Genomic DNA, 16,657 nt, shown 5'->3' with positions numbered 1-16,657 from the left:
CTGTTACATGGGGGAGGGCAGGAATTCCATTGAGTTTTAAAGGTTTGAGTTGCCACCACACAGAACGAACAGTCGAACACACACGTGATCAGATTAAAAAAATAAAAAAAGATTCCAATGATATCCCATTCATTCTCATTGGAAATGTTCCCAAAACAAAATCCCCTTCTGCGGAGGTTATGTTAACATAAATTGTTATTGTAAATCTACTGTACAAGATAACACACACAGGTTTGTTTTAATATTTTAAATTTAATTAAGGTGACCAGTTTATTGTGTTTCCACCCACATATTGCATTAGAAAATCTCTTATGTTACAAAAAAAACATTTATTTACAGCAGATTGAATTTTACATGCAGGAATCTTAACACCTGCAAGTAAAATAAGCAGAGGGGTGTACTATGATTTGTAATTTATTTTTATTTTATTTTTTTTAAATGCCAGGTATTGGGATTAAAAAAATGAGACCAAAATCAATCTTTTCAAAACCAATAATGCGACCTGTACAACTCAGTGCATAATTCAGGGTGTGCTGAGTTTCAGTTAACATACATTTGCCTGTGGGTGGTTCATTCAGCCACATCCAAAGTTAGAAGATTGCAAATCACGGTCTATCACGGTTACAGGTCAAGTTAATGGTGGAAAATCTACATCTTGGTGTCATGTTTACATCACAAATCATGGTATTTGAAAGGGGATGTGTAGACTACAGATATTAACTGCATCGATTTGCTTAGTAGAAATTAAATAACTGACCCCAAACATAATATTTTTGTTCCTATTCTATTGTCGCTCAGTGTGTGTAGTAAACACATTTTCAAGAACATTGTTAGAATTGTATACTTGTCGATTCACAACAACACTTATTTGGTGTCTAATGAAGAGTACATCTTCTAAAAATGAAGACATGGACACTGCTTATTATTTCGCACTAATTTCTTGTTGCTGTAAAGTTTACAAAAATAAAGTGAAAAACCTCAACAATATTAACTAATTAATCTCTCATTAGAGCTTTGAATAGGGAGGGTTTTAAAAATATCACATTATTGTTCACCTATCTATGCAGCCTATTTTAAAGCAGGAAGTATTTAAGTGATAAAAACACATCAAAAGAAATCAGTTTGGCTTGACTTTCATTTTGGTGTTTTTCCATTTCACAATACTTGCAATTCCCTAAAGGATGCACTGTTGTGTGTGTGTGTGTGGGGGGGGGGGGGGGGGGGGTCATCCATTTCCCAAAACACAATACCGGAAATCATGACAAATTGATATCAGTGAAGACATTTTTCCCCAGCCACACGATACCAGCCGAAACAATGGTCCTATAAAACTAGGACTCTTTTTCAATGCTGCCATTGCAGTAAGCCTCTAACATGAAAAGTACTGCTAACTATAGTCACAATCATGGAGCCATTCCGGGCTGCTTCTCACGGCTTGTCTCAGAAACGAGTGTGATAAGCACCATAATTTGCTTGACATCCTGCTGATGTTTTGTCTTTCTTCTGAAAGGCATCAGCCAATACTAATAAAGTCTTGTTAGCGGGAGAGATGCAGGTGAGGAACAGCGACAATCATTATGGTAGAGGTTGATTAAGAGCGATACAATCTGCTTAATTTTGCTAACCCAGAAACCTAGCAACATACGTAGCAATGGCTAGTTTCACTAATAAGCAACTAGACAAGAGACTAATGCTGCTTCCCAGTTGCTTGCTGACTTTAAAATGGTCAGAAGATGGGGTGGAAAACACTACCAATGCGTAATATGACGCTCATTCGAAAGTGCAGGATCAATCTGGGTAGTTTTGGTTACAAGAGACTATCAATTAAAAGCTTTCTTTCCTTTGGAGGTGGAGGCAATAAATATGCATTCCCTGGGCATGGACCCCTGCTGGCCAATATGAAGGGAGGGCTCCCCAACGTCAATCCGGCGGTCTTGATCCCAGTATCTGGCGCTTTGGCGCCACAGTTGATTCAAAACATCACTCTTGTCCAAAGCCTTCTGTTTCCTCAATGGCAAACATCATCTTCTCCTTCAGCTGTTCATAGCTCTTATAAGGTGCAAGTCCAATCTGTTGAAACTGTGCAGCGGGAGAGAAAAAACATTAGATCGTACACTTCTGCCTCATTGGGACAAATGGTGTGCCTTTTGTTCATCTGTAGGACCATGGTGGTGACAAAACACATCTCCTCTCAGATTGATTGCATAAAATATTCACACTTAGTAAACACAACAATTGGTTATCCCTTTTCTGATTATATTATTCGACCGCAAACAGTGAGACAGAGGCCGGTTGCTACTCTCTGACAGTAACAAACATCTCGTTTATATAATTTTTACAGATGGTGTTAGCATCTCCACCATGAGCAACTGCTAGTAAAAAGATTGACAGTACCCCGAGAACTTCAGATGCAGTCAAACTGAATTTTGCCAAACTGAGATGACCCTTGTGAGGATAAGCCATTTAAATATTAGTTCTCCAAGACAAGAAACGTACGTAAAATGTAAGAGACATGTTATCAACATGCATTATGTGGGAACTGTTACAAATTGTGAAAGAAAAAAAAAGCACATGGGTCTTTTATTTAACTGTATGCTATCAAGTCAGATTCTGTGGTACTTTTTTGCTTCAACTCCTCAGTAGCTTCTTTCCGGAAACAACAACTTCAGCATCAGTGAACTCACCATGTGTGACTTCTGGGAAGCCAGTTTTCCTTTCCCACCTTCTCAATACAGAATTTCTGGGGACCGTTGCTTTCCTGTAAAACAAAGCATGCAGCAGAGAATGAGATATTTTATCGAGTCATCAAAAAATGAATCTGTGTGACTGTTTAAGAAACGCAAATGACCTCAGGTTCAAGTGAAGCCTTCTCAATTTCATTCAGAACATGATCAAACTATTTTGTTTCCCTCTCCCTCCCTAACCTAATTAATCCAACGTTGGCAAAGCCTCACACTTGTGGAAATCTCCTCTATGGCCAACTTCAAAAATCTTACCCATGAGGTCGGCAAAGCCTCCGACAGGAAGACGACAGGTACCAGTGACAAACTGAAGCAGCCTCATCCTCTTCTCATTGTCCATCTCTTTTATGAACTAGCAGAGAAAACATCACGTAATATTTCACTGGTCATTATTATTAAGTACATTTGTACAGTTTGAATAAGATCCAATAGAAGAGCAGTAACAATAATTCTGCCTTCATAAATGCCCATCGCTTTATCTTTCCAGCACTCTAATACACATTCGAAAAGATAATCCCTATTGAGAACATCTTTATAGTTTTGTGCTGACCTGCCAGAACCACATGATCTGCTTGCTGCCACGGGCATAGTGTCTGTAGATGGTATTTCTTTGCCAGTCTGCAAGGTCAATCTCCTGCATGCCACAAAGCATCACCTGCGAGGACAAAATATGTCAAATGTAAAACTTAAAATCAAAGGTGGAAAACCTTTTTTCTAAGAGGTCGCATTTAATTCATGAAACAAGTGACAATGACTGAATATGTAAATATTTGTTGTGATTACTTCTACAATTCCAGTGTATTATGTAAATTGTGCAGATTTCTGTACAAGTGCCCATACTTCCAGCTCTTTGGCATCAAAATACTGCAGGTACTGCTGTGGGAGGACCTCGTTGAAGCCTTCAAAAAATGCCTGGGTCTGCTCTTCCACTCCTCTAGACAGCCTCCACTCTGCTACCAGCCTGCACACCACACAAAACAGAGTGATTTGGGTAAAACCGACATTAAAACAAGTACCATACCAGCCTCTGTTACAGCTCTGGTACTACAACTGACGGCAAAATCTGAACAGAATCTATCAGCGCCCACCTGATGTACTCCTCCTTGTTCTCCTCCGTTACTTGGATCTCCCCTCCCTCAGGTTTCAGGTCATGCGTGGTGATTTCCCCTAGGATTTCCTTGTCAACACAAAAGAACATTTCCAGGCCGCACTCTTCGATGTTGTTGTCCCTGTGGGGCAGTGGCGACAATCACGACAGACCAAGACATTTGTGGGACTTGATAAAAACTATTGTTTCTTCCACCGTTGAAGCTGAAAATTAATAGCGGACTGTGGCTTCCCTTTCCCACATGCAAGAGCATTACACTGACTTGGTATACTGTAAAACCCACAAAAAAATCAACTCAAATCTGCGCTATGATAGGAAGTGCAAAGGATGAACCGCAATGTAGCATAATACTGTACACCAAGAACAATGAGTACTCAGAACCTACTTGATCCAATGAGGAGTTGTAGAACTCTGGGTCGACTGACTCGAGGTCTCTTGAGGGCCAAAGGCTTGTTCAAGATACGCTTGTAAACGGCAGTGAGAAACCCGTGTCTATGAACTTGCTGTGGAAAAGTGCCTAAAAAGGAATAGAAAGTGCATCGATTGAAATTTTTCAGTCATCTTTGCTGGGGTAAACTGGCTTATACAAGACAAGGACTAACCATGGCAATGAAGCGGCCAATGAACTTGAAATACTTAAGGTGGTCAGGATTTATGGAGGAGGCGGGGTTGATCTGAAGACCGTAGTTTTCTTTTCCAGCATATTCAAAAAGGCAGTACATGGGGTTCAATACTTCATGGGACAACAGGAAAAACCATTCCCTGGAAGAGAGCGAGAGTACAGGCGTGGGGGGGGGCACGAATGGAAAAATAAATAAATGAAAAAGATATGTAACAATATATCAATGTTCAGCTGTCAGTGAAATGTGGTAGGAACACATTACAGCTGTTAGCAAGTCAGTGAGCATTGTGGGCCAAGTGCATCCCACGTCTTCCCCACAAGTTAGCCGTCAACGAGCAGTTAATTGAATCAGAACTTGCAGTATTATGTTTCGCCTTCATGTGATACTGGAATTAAAGCCTCTGGAAAGCGAAAGAGGACAAGTGTGTAAGACTGCAGGAGAATGTGCACAGCATGCACACAGAACCAGATTTGGCAGGCCACATTTTGGGGCTGCTCCACCCAGAGCGCGTGCGCACCTGTCATAAGGCAGTGTGACCGATAGATTTGAGTGGACTGGAAAATGCACACAGCCAGAACCGCCCTTTTCTGAATCACTCAAGCGGAAGAACATTGCCCTATTTACCTGCAGTGAAAAATAAGTGTCCACTCATTCTTAATTTGCACTTGCCTGGCAACACCCCCGTAGTCCAGGCCTTCTTCTCCAGGGAAGATAATCCAAAGTCTTCTTCGCAAATCCTGAGCGTTGAAGCTCATTATCTAAAATGTTAAGATTTCTGCATTGATAACTCCATTTATTGTAGTCACAAAAGTGCCATAGAATCGTTGTATTTGATTTGTACATGATGACTGCTTGTGTGATTACTAAAGACAGATGATGGTTTTATTAATATTGCTTCAGAGCCTGGGCTGAAATGGGCTTCTGCTTCCTGGTTCTATTAAGGCTAAGGAATTTCTGCATTGATAACTCCATTTATTGTAGTCACAAAAGTGCCATAGAACTGTTGTATTTGATTTGGATGACAGGATGCATGTCTGTGTCATTACTAAAGAGAAACTTACATTGTTGTACATTAGGATTGCTTTTTACGACAACACAATGGCTTTGGACCTCTTCTTACCTGCTGGAAGGAGTCCTCAAACAGAGTTTTCCGTGACACGTTGATCTTGATGTGTTGCGGCATGGCCAATTGCTAAATGAAAAAGGGAAAATATAAACTTCAAATCACAGTGATTAAAATTTTAGCAACTCGAGTGATTTTTTTTTTTTGCTTGAATTTTAAACTACTTTGAGGATTAAGGATTCAAACTAAAAATGTTATTTTGCCACCTGTTCTGTAGCCAAGAACAATGGTATGGAATTAACCTTTAAAAACCGTGGCAAACAAATCATGTGAGTTACTTTCCGTGGCAGTCACTGATGAGATAAAATGCAAAGTTGCAACAATTTAGTGCAACCTTTGTGAAGGTGTTTATTTATGTTATTGGGAAATTTTCACAGAATAATACATGTCTATGAGAGAATTCAGGCGTGTGTTAGTGTATCTGGAAAGGTGCACCATTTGACACATAATAGCCTGGCTCAAATGTTTACTGACTGTTCTATTTTTTAATCCACCTTCTGTCAAGCAGGAAGTGCTCTCACAATTGAAACACATTTTTTCCACATTGTGCCGATAAATGGCCCAGATTTTGGACGCAGTGTAAAACACATCTGTACATAGGAATATACAGATATTAATCTAATAATTTATGTGCTGTTCTGACTCTTTCTTACCTGGCACCAAAATCTGAAGTATTGTACTTTGGCTTTGAAGTCTCTGACGTAGGTGATCTGAGGTCCATTTTCACTAGAAACAACACAAGTGTAACTTAATATGTGCAAGGGATGTAAATAGGTGAAGTTTATGATTTACGTCATCAACGCTGATTATATTGTCACAACATGCCAGTTCACTCGTCCTGTTTTTCAACAACTGGAACCAGGAGACTGTCAGTGTGGCGTGACACTGTGCACAATTCTGCAAATATGCCCATGAGTCATCTGAGGTGCTTCCTCTAAGCAAATGTCAAGACTCAAGACTAACAAAAGTGGATATCCCTTGCTTATTAGAATATGATGTGGAGAGGTCTAGAAAGAGAGCGGTACAGTAACATGCAATACAACAGAAACATTCGAACTCAATACACACTTTCCTACATTGAGTTTACGCAAGGAAAACGGACCGCCAGGAATTATTCCTGGCAGAATGTGATTTGTACAGAACAAAGTGACTCAAAAATGAAAGATTATGAATAAGTGTGTCTAACCTATTCGCTTACCATAACTAGACTGTAAAAAGCATGGACTTTAAACATCCTCAATTCCTCCAAAATATAAAAGCTTAAAACACGACCTCACTCCCTAATGTGGTATTTCTCTTGGTATCTTGTTTTTTGTAACTGCTGGAGGACCTACAGTGAGGATTTTCCGGTGCGGGGGTCAATGTAGGTGGTAGTTCTCCTGTTGTGGTCTACAAAATAGGGAATGCCATCGACAGTAAACCTCATCTCCCATCCTTCTGGAAGTGGCTTGTCATTCAACAACCTAAAATAAGATGAAAGTTGGGCTAGTGAGTATTTTTAGATGTGTCACACACAAAATGTAGCAATAAAAAAAAGAAAACAGACGAGTGACAGCAATTGCTTCGAAGCACATTTGAATACAACTTAAATAATTTTCTAGGAATAGCACTGAAAATATCAGAGCTAGAACAACAAAGATAAAAATACTGACCCTTGTGACCGTGGGTCTTCCCACTGAGTTGACCGTGTAGGATGATGCACAAAATACACTCTTCCATTGCTGTCGGTTCTCTTCTCTAAACAGGAAGCCACAAATCAATAATCAAGATTAGAAGTCAATAAAAATAACTGGAATTACACTGCTAAGACTCGTGCAATGTACTGTTCTAGTAGTGTTTTTGTTGCCATCATACACTGTAAAATCTTATATGCGTGTGAACAAAAATCTGTGAATTCACTGTTTTTTTGGGAAGAATCTTCATTGACCACGAGTTCTTTCTCCCTCAATTTTCCAATTTTCATATTTGTATGGACGCATGCCCTGAGTTGGGCTGGCTTGACCAGTACAAAAAATACATGGCGCATTCTGAGCCAACTGTGCTTGTGACAGAACTAAAATATTCCATAGAAAAAAAATGTGTGTTGCAGTATTCATGTGTATATTTTGCTGAAAGGTCACAAAGACAAATGATTGTGAAATTTCAGTTACTTACTCAAAGTTAAGTGTGTCAGCACTTTTGCACAACTTGCTGTCCTCTAGAACAGCATAATTCAGAATAGGTGTTTGAGCCGACATTCCACCAATACAAATTCTGGTTCACTTACAGTTTGTATTAAACAGTCCTAGTTATCATGCTCTTCACATTTTGACAACACAACACTTAGAAATTGATCACCAACAGGCTTTGTTCTCAGAGGGGAGCCACTAAGCTCAGAGTGTCATGAAATGTAATCAGCAGGTCGCAACAGAAATACAGTGAGAACAGAAGAGTTAGAGAAAGGCATAAAAGTGGATGTCATCAGAAATTCCACTAAGTTGCTATAACTGTTTGACATGTCCATTCAAAGGTTTGAGAGAAGGTCAAATTACAGTCACCTGTAAAAACATTTGTGCAACTTACACTTGTTAGCCAACAAAGGAGTGCAGAGATCTTACCCCATCCATTTGGCAGAGGTCCAAGAGGATCATACTCCTTATTTTGTGAGGCTGTCGCTTGGTCCTGTCCCTACGTAAGAATTGTGATTACAAACAAGTAACGTTTGACAACACAGGGCTAGTTTTTTAGACATCATTTTGAAATGTGCAAAGTCACAAAAAGGTTATATCATCGACTTATTTTTACAATATTACATCTCACCCCAATTATAAACCTCTGGTTGAACTGTTGCATGGCTCCTTGCAGCTGGCTGCGCTGGTGCTGCCACTGTTCATAACTGCGCACAGTCTCCACTGTGGGACGCTGCCACGTGGTGGTCCGTGTAATGTGGTCGACAAAGTAAACGCGGCCCATCTGGTCAACACGACGTTCCCAGCTAAGGACAGTGGACAAGGGACAAAAAAACTCATCATGCACCAAGTGAACAAAAGTCTCAACTGTCTCACAGAACTGAGTCCTTTGTGGTGTCACGCCGAATAAAACTGTAAAGCTCAAGACAGAAGACATTCATCCACAGACAACAAAAAGGTGGAGGCACTTGATCACAATAAAGAAATTTGGTTTAAATTACCGTATTTTCCGCCCTAAAAGGCGCACCTAAAACCCTAAAATTTTCACAAAAGCCGACAGTGCGCCTTATAGTCCAGTGCGCCTTATATATGGATCAATTGATGAATTTGTTGATCCATACTGGTTGTACACAGTGCTCTGCCAAAATGTTTCAGTACGTTTTAGTACGACTAGTAAATTACAAGGTCGCATCGCTTCCCAACATTACGGCAACTGTAGTCAGGGGGCGTCACCGAATAGCTGTTGTACCCGCGAGGCTATTTCATGTCAAAATAGGCTGCTCTGTTAATGTTTCGAGTAAATCTACGGATCGATATGGAAGGGAAACATAGGTAAGTAGTACCAATGCGTTAGATCGAACTTTAGTCAGTTCCGATCATTTTATAGGAGATCGTTTGAGAAACGCGATTGTTTACACTTTGCTGAGGCTCATGGGAGATTGCGAGCTGAGGCTCGTGAGACTTTGCGGATGGCTAATGCTATAACGATAGCTGCTATACGTACCAGGCTATTTCATGTCAAAATAGGCTGCTCTGTTAATGTTTCGAGTAAATCTGCGGATCGATATGGAAGGGAAACATAGGTAAGTAGTACCAATGCGTTAGATCGAACTTTAGTCAGTTCCGATCATTTTATAGGAGATCGTTTGAGAAACGCGATTGTTTACACTTTGCTGAGGCTCATGGGAGATTGCGAGCTGAGGCTCGTGAGACTTTGCGGATGGCTAATGCTATAACGATAGCTGCTATACGTACCAGGCTATTTCATGTCAAAATAGGCTGCTCTGTTAATGTTTCGAGTAAATCTACGGATTGATATGGAAGGGAAACATAGGTAAGTAGTACCAATGCGTTAGATCGAACTTTAGTCACTTCTGATCATTTTATAGGAGATCGTTTGAGAAACGCGATTGTTTACAGAGGGCTCGTTGGTTATTGGCTAGTGGATGCATACCGCAACCCTAGTCAACCTCAGTTTGTTGCAGTATAGCTTCTATTTTATGCGCCTTATAATCCGGTGCGCCTTATATATGGACAAAGTTTTAAAATGGGCCGTTCATTGAAGGTGCGCCTTATAACCCGGTGCGCCTTTTAGGGCGGAAAATACGGTATGTTGAGTATTTGCTCTGACAAAAAAAAAACAATCTCAGAAAATTTGAAAAAGATGAGCTCAAATTGTAGAAAGATGTTTTACCCTGGGGGTAAGGGATCAGGGCGCTCCCATGTTGTTTTCTTTTCTACATGGTCAACAAAATACAACCTGCCGTGCTGATCTATCCTCTGCTCCCACCTAGAAAGAAACACAAAAACAAGCTGTTACATCAGTGGTCACCAAGCTTTTTGAACCAGAAAGCTATTTTTTAGGCACGGATAGGTTAACACTTTCACACAAAATAAAACATTTGCTGGAATTACCAATAATTATGTTATAATTGTATGTCTATGTAATTGTTATAATTAATTATTTGTCTGTGTGAAGACACTGATTTTTGAATGATTTTGCACAATAATTACTAAGAATGATTTAATCATTGTTGTGATATGCGGAGTTTAATTTCACTGATGAGCTATCTTAAATAATGGCTCACGGCCCACTCAAATAATCCTCGAGGCCAACCTGGTGCTCCTGGGCTGCACTTGAATAATAGCCATATCATGCAAAATCAAGTTTTTGGGAGCTTTAAGCCATGTTAAAATGATAATTTCACACCAAAAATACCTCCAAAGTGGAGGTTTCTTCCATTCACCCCTCTGCTCATTCCTTATCTCTTAACACCAGTCCCGCCTAATCCAAGATAACGACCGGTTCCTCACTTTACGACAGTGAAGCGCCTCCCTCATACTGTCCCTGCAGACTAAAGACAAAAATAATAAAGAAGCTTTTACCCAGGAGGCAAAGGTCCAGAGTTGACTGCAGGGACTCTGGATGAGGCACCAGTGCCAATGGTGCTCATTGGCTGTCTGGTTGCTGGAGGTCCAGAGGTAGATGCTACAGTTGGAGTGTTCCTGTTCGAATTTATCGAAGGACTGCAGTCTGGGGTTGCTGAGGGCCCTGGGACAGCAGCACGCACAGGTGTCTCTGAACCCGACGGACCATTGCTGCTTTCTGCCGGTGTAGAGCTATTGCTGGAGGACGCTAAGGAGAAAAACAGTCACTTGGTTTTAAGAAATGTTACTAGTCTCAACTGTCCTAATACTGTCAAAACGTGAATTTAGATTTAAGGCTTTTAACACATCTTAACCAGAGGTGCCAATAACTATGGAGGGTGCAATGCAGAAATTATGAGCTTGGTCACAAAACAAATGAAACTGCTACGTCAAGATACCAATGTGCTACATATTGCAAATCCGCCAAGAAAAATCTTGGTGATGATGCAACAATGAAAACATCAAGGAAGTGTCGCAAACTACAGGACTGTCAAAAAGGAAATGTGCATCAGATAGGGATTATCACCATTACAATTAACCACAGAGAGTCACCTCCCACATACACGCGTCCTCGCCACGCACACACTTCCGTGTCGATAGAGTTTCTATGAAAAAGCCATTAGAAATGCAGCTTGGTAAATGACAGACCTGGAGAAGAGGTGGGTCTGCACGGGGTTGGAGGTGGAGGTCTGGAGGGTCTGGGTGGTCGCAAAGGCCGCACGCTTCCTGTCGAGACCAGAGGAGAACCAGAGGTGGTGCCTGACCGTCGACCGCGGGGAGATGAGCGGTGGTCTATGCTGTCCAAAGCAGGGGAACTATCTCGGCTGTGTCTATGAGCGCAAGGGGTTGCACGAGATAAATCAAGTTCAAATTCAAGTGAAACTTGATTCGAAGAACTCACAAGAAAAATGTGAACTATCTCCCTTACCTTGGGGTATGTTCTCCATTAGAACGGGATTCTCCATTTGATAGATCTGAAGATCAGTAAATGTATTAAGGACAATGACTTGATAAACAGGGAAAACCTTGACAGGATTTTACAATGTTTTAACTTAGAGTTACAATTCCTCCAGCAATCCTTGATATTCTCTGGGACCACCCTACCAACTTACTCTGGTGGGCGACTTCAGCCTTGGCAAACATTTCGGGGTCAACTGTCATTCCGTCCAGGCAGACAGAAAGGTCTCCCACTACGTCCGTCTGGTCTCGGTCTGTACACAGCTGTATGGTCTGCACCACGTCAGAGACTAAATGAAGGCAACCCGGGAAATATCATCAGTGGTAAACGCAGCGTTTTAACAGGAGTTGTTGTGGAAGCCAATGAACTCGGACACTCACTTTTCATGTTGTTAGATTTGAGTGTGGCACTAATGTCCAACTTGGCCATACCAAGCAGGATGTCGGACTTCAGGGTTTGGTGGCTCCACACTCGGAACACCAGTTTGCTGAAGGGAGTCACAATCCTGTCAAAATAAAATACAAGCCTCAACAACTATATACTACTAAGTTATACAGTTGTACACGCAAGTAACCATTCAACAGAGGATATGATGTAATCTTTCGCTATATGCAACCTGTTGAGCCAGTACCTCATTTTGGCAGGTCACGATTAAACAGAGCAGTCATATTGGAGAGTATCAGTGTGAAGGCCAGTTTCAAATTAGCATTTTTGCAAGGAAAAATCACTGTTACTCTCCAACACATCAGCCACTGTAAGCTTGTGTGAGCAGCAAAACCATTGTGTTGTTCTGAAAGCAAACAATGGCATTGAGAATCTATTCAGGATGCTGACATAAGCAAGCAAACAGCTCACGTTGTCATATTCTCCTACATTTTGTGCAAAAAAAGAGGATGTTTTCAAACCTCAATGTTGCGTAAACTTAATTAGACCCAGTCAATCATACTAATGTCACATGACTGCAATGTAAAACCCATATAAAAGGATGCCAGAAATGCTCTGGTTAATTACTTGCTTTCACTTGTGCTTTTGTATGCAGCCGTGGTATATTCAGCTCTTCTCTGCAGCTCCATTCGCTAGCACGATAATAGATATTAAGGAAAGTCTGAAATTTTGTGAACAAAGGACTTAGATTTTCCGTAACTTGAGTCTGTGATGTTCAACAAGAACGATAATGAGAACGTTAACTTATGGTAAGCTTCCATATGCTAGGCACTTGTGAATACAGATCATGTGTGGATGTTTTGTTGTAATATTTTACAGTACATCAGTGGTGTATTTTATTTTATACTTGAATAACAATGAAAATGTTAAATGACTGAGGTGGATTTAAGTAAAATAATTTCAAGAGTGTTTTATATCAAGAAAATAGACAGTCACAAGATATTTGACTGATGACTGATGATGTTTGACTGATGAACAAACATTTTAAAATGGTGATACTGTTGTCCAGTATATCTTTGAAGGGTTCACCATATTTTGGTCTTGTCACAATTTTTGACAATGAAAACAAAAAAAAATGCTTGTTCAGGGACATGTCGATTCAGGTCCCACAATATCATATGATACGCTCGTTATGCAACGCCTCTGAGCACGGTCTAAAGTCTGAGCCTGGCAGACTGCAGGAAAGAATTTCAAAAAGAGATTGCAGACATTCACAACATCACAGTGACTAATGTTTGAGTGAAATGCTCAGTAAATTGTCCTTGTTTAAGTTTGCGGCAATTCCAGGCACGAGAATAAAGCCTTGCATTTGTACTCCTCTGACCACATATTAATTTGTAATCTTCCTTGCTCGTCTTACACCGTGAGTGGCTGCTTCCATTTGGGACTGTGAGTGTTGTTGCATTTTTCGGTTTCTTGGACTGGCCATCAACAGTAACTTCCACATAAGGACTGGGACCAAACCAGTTCTTCTTGTTCTCTTTCAGTTTTGCTGATAGCACTGTAACAAGAAGACAGAGAGTATGAGCCAGGCCAGAAGATAGTAAGACACAAAAAAAATCTGTCACTAAGAAACCGGTCATGCACAAAAAAGATTGTTTGAGATACTTGTCATTGACAAAACCATCAGGGAAATTCCATCAGACAGTGAAAATACTCTGAAGAGTTGAATGCTGTAGTTACCGCGAGCGTATGGAATGAATTTTCTTTTTTTTCCCCCCGTATGTATAATATCTCCCCTCAAATTTTGAAAAAAATGTCTTATACTTTAAGAAATAATTGGGGAAAAAAAAACAGTAGGTTGAAATGAAAGCTGAATAAACAAGAGTGAACAAATAAGACAAAAATACTCAATTTACCAGTAATTTGCAGCTGTGCCTTCATCGGGTAACCATTGGAACTGCCTGCCTTGGGGACTTCACTTGCCATGACATAGAGCTGGGGTGAAGCCTGCAGTCTAGACACAAAACAAAACAAACAAAAAACAAATGAAAGAGGTTTCCCATTTGTGCAACTTGGGAGCACAAAGAGGAGCACTTCAGATCAAGTGGCGCAATGGAAAGTAGCATTCAGTAGCGTTTTTGTAAACAAAGAGAGGTCCTGGCAAGTCCACATGAATTATAGACCAGTGAACTTGGTGATTGAGGGTTGCTGTTGCAGGAGCAAGGTAGCCTCCAATTGCCCAGGAGGACTACATCACAGACAGCAGGAGATCTTGCACTTCACCTGCCAGTGTCATGTACGATTTCTGCTTCCGTGATGTCAAGCATGACTCTTTGTACTTTGCTTGAAATCGAACTGCCCCCTCAAAACTGGGTGATTTCAACAGGTAGCTAGACAAAATTATGCCAATGTCAGACATGTTATTAAAACACCTGGGAACTTTTTAAATTTGTCGGGAAAAAACAACAACAAATGTATCCTTAAAAAAAAATAACGATTGTGCTCAGAGAGTAAAGGTATACAGAATGTTTTGTGTACTTTTTTTGTTAGCTGGTACTTTAACTCATATTTCCTGTTTATTATAACTTTATTGTTCCTTCTACTTATTACCTTTTTTACTTCTTTTATTCTGTAACCATGGCATATTATAAAACTTCCAGAAAAATATCAATGTTCAATGTTTATAAGAACAATAAAAGGCTCTTAATCTGATGCATTTTTCAAAAAGGCTAAATCTGAGACCTCCAAACTTTTGAGCAGTTTATGTTTTAAAGGCTAATTTACTATATTTGTTGTTAATGGGGGTTTTTGCTAGCTGCAGCTTGTCCAAATGGCATGAGTGAATAGCTACTGGATAAAGTTTCAATTCAGTTACATATTTCTCTGCTTAGTCAATAATTAATTGGAATCGCTCATTCATGTGTTATCTGTGTGTACATGACAGCCTTTCTGTCACAAATATCCACATATTTTTATACCCTGGCGAGAAACACAATATTCTCCCCCATCAACCACCTGGAAAAATATGACTACCGTTGTGGGCACAGCAGTAACAATCCTGATCGGACAACCCCGTCAAATAAAACAAAGAGCTCTTACTGTCTTAAGTATTTAATGCCTTAGTCTTAGTCGATCCAGAGTTACTATAAATAAACGGAAATCATTCCACTACCGGTTTCGGGGTATTTAAAAAAAGTCGTCAAGCAATAAACGTCAAAAGTGTTACCATATGCTCAAGTGAATAAATAGACTAGAAATAGATGTAAGGTTGATGTTAATGCCACTCCATATGAATAGATGCAGCTAGGGAAAGTCAAAAACGCTCGCAATCAACTTGAATGACATTGCTACTTGGCGAAATGAATCTTATCAGCGATTACAATTCATCTCCGTCACATCTTAGGCATGCTGCGAGAACAAGCTTGGGGCTAACACCGTATTAAGACTCTGTTCGTGACTTCGAGGGGCGGTGAGGAAGTATAACGACAAACATCCTGTGAGAATATTTACGCCTCTGGTATGCTAGCCGAGTGCTGAAAACATGTTGAACGCCAGCTGCTACCACTACCACAGCCCAGCTAGCTGCTAGCCTGCTAGCCCGCGTCATCATGGCAGAAACCCCAAAGTCCACGGCTGTCAAATTATCAATTAAAAGCGTGTGAACTTGCCGGGGACTGGTTTCGCTCTCTTACCCGTACTTCAGCAGAGACTCGGGAAATAAACTGACAGCGGTGTAGAAAAGTCCTAGCCCTTGCTCGGCAGGCTGTTTTGGTAGCGGATTCACCTCAAGGAAGCACAAACTTCGACCATCTTCTCAAACTCATATCACGTGACTGGGGCAGGAGGCGGAGCATACGCCTTAACGCTGTGATTGGACAGTCGTTGCATGCGGTCCAAACAAAACACGAAAGTCAGAAACAAAATATATTAAGATTTTTTTTCTGCATATGATTTTAAAATGTCTCTGCATTTATAGAGCTATAGTCAGAAACCCAATTGCTTCGTTTGTTTCAGTACTTGCATCCAATCAGATTTCGCTTCTGTTGCTATGCAATAAGAAGAAATCTGCCTTCAGTATTCGGGACGCGACGACTACAGACGCCTGCGCTTTTTATCTACGCATCGATATTCATATTCTTATTTTGCATTTATATATTCTAAACGTATTTTGTAACTCACGGCGGAAATTACTTTGCGAAAATATTTTGTGTTTAAAAAATACATATTATATTATGATTACGGACAAGCGAACTGCGCAAGAGGTGTGATCTTGATCCCGTTCAAGTCATCGACTGGAAAATAATACACTAGTATAGTAATGCTACAGATGGTCCTTATATTTGTTAAATTTGTAAATGTTATGTTCCATTAAAGTTTATATTAAAAATAACATTCATAAAGTCCGGCAAGTGGCAAACAGCAGGTGGCAGTGTCATACAGCGTTGCGGTGGTACGCAACTGCGTTTTAAGTTCTCGTGTCAAGTTGCAAAATAGTCCATTGTGAACGACAGTTGACTTTTCTAAGTGAATCGGTAAGATTTTGTTTGTTTGTATGTTTGTTTTCATTGCACAAACTCTAAAATTGTGATTACATCGACTATTATATTTAGGTACCGTATCT

General features: G+C 40.3%; 1 protein-coding gene across 1 annotated transcript; it reads right to left on the bottom strand.

Annotated features, from left to right (window-relative positions):
* Nucleotides 1-232: 232 nt before the first annotated feature.
* itchb (itchy E3 ubiquitin protein ligase b) lies at nucleotides 233-15,867 on the bottom strand. Its single transcript, XM_037270569.1, is given in 29 exon segments — nucleotides 233-2,060; nucleotides 2,063-2,079; nucleotides 2,685-2,756; nucleotides 2,996-3,093; nucleotides 3,292-3,396; nucleotides 3,582-3,702; nucleotides 3,830-3,970; nucleotides 4,235-4,243; nucleotides 4,245-4,282; nucleotides 4,284-4,321; nucleotides 4,324-4,366; nucleotides 4,452-4,611; nucleotides 5,142-5,230; nucleotides 5,593-5,664; nucleotides 6,249-6,321; nucleotides 6,930-7,058; nucleotides 7,248-7,332; nucleotides 8,193-8,262; nucleotides 8,395-8,569; nucleotides 9,958-10,053; nucleotides 10,650-10,899; nucleotides 11,340-11,521; nucleotides 11,620-11,665; nucleotides 11,804-11,938; nucleotides 12,030-12,154; nucleotides 13,454-13,508; nucleotides 13,511-13,594; nucleotides 13,953-14,050; nucleotides 15,729-15,867. Coding segments are annotated over 28 exon segments (2,658 nt in total). The 5' UTR covers nucleotides 14,023-14,050; nucleotides 15,729-15,867; the 3' UTR covers nucleotides 233-1,980.
* Between the last annotated feature and the right edge of the window lie 790 nt (nucleotides 15,868-16,657).

The sequence above is a fragment of the Syngnathus acus genome, chromosome 2 (assembly GCF_901709675.1).
Source record: "Syngnathus acus chromosome 2, fSynAcu1.2, whole genome shotgun sequence".
NCBI classification, from domain to species: Eukaryota; Metazoa; Chordata; class Actinopteri; order Syngnathiformes; family Syngnathidae; genus Syngnathus; species Syngnathus acus.
Note: the sequence above shows the minus strand (reverse complement) of the source record. Positions and strands in the feature narration are given on the sequence as shown.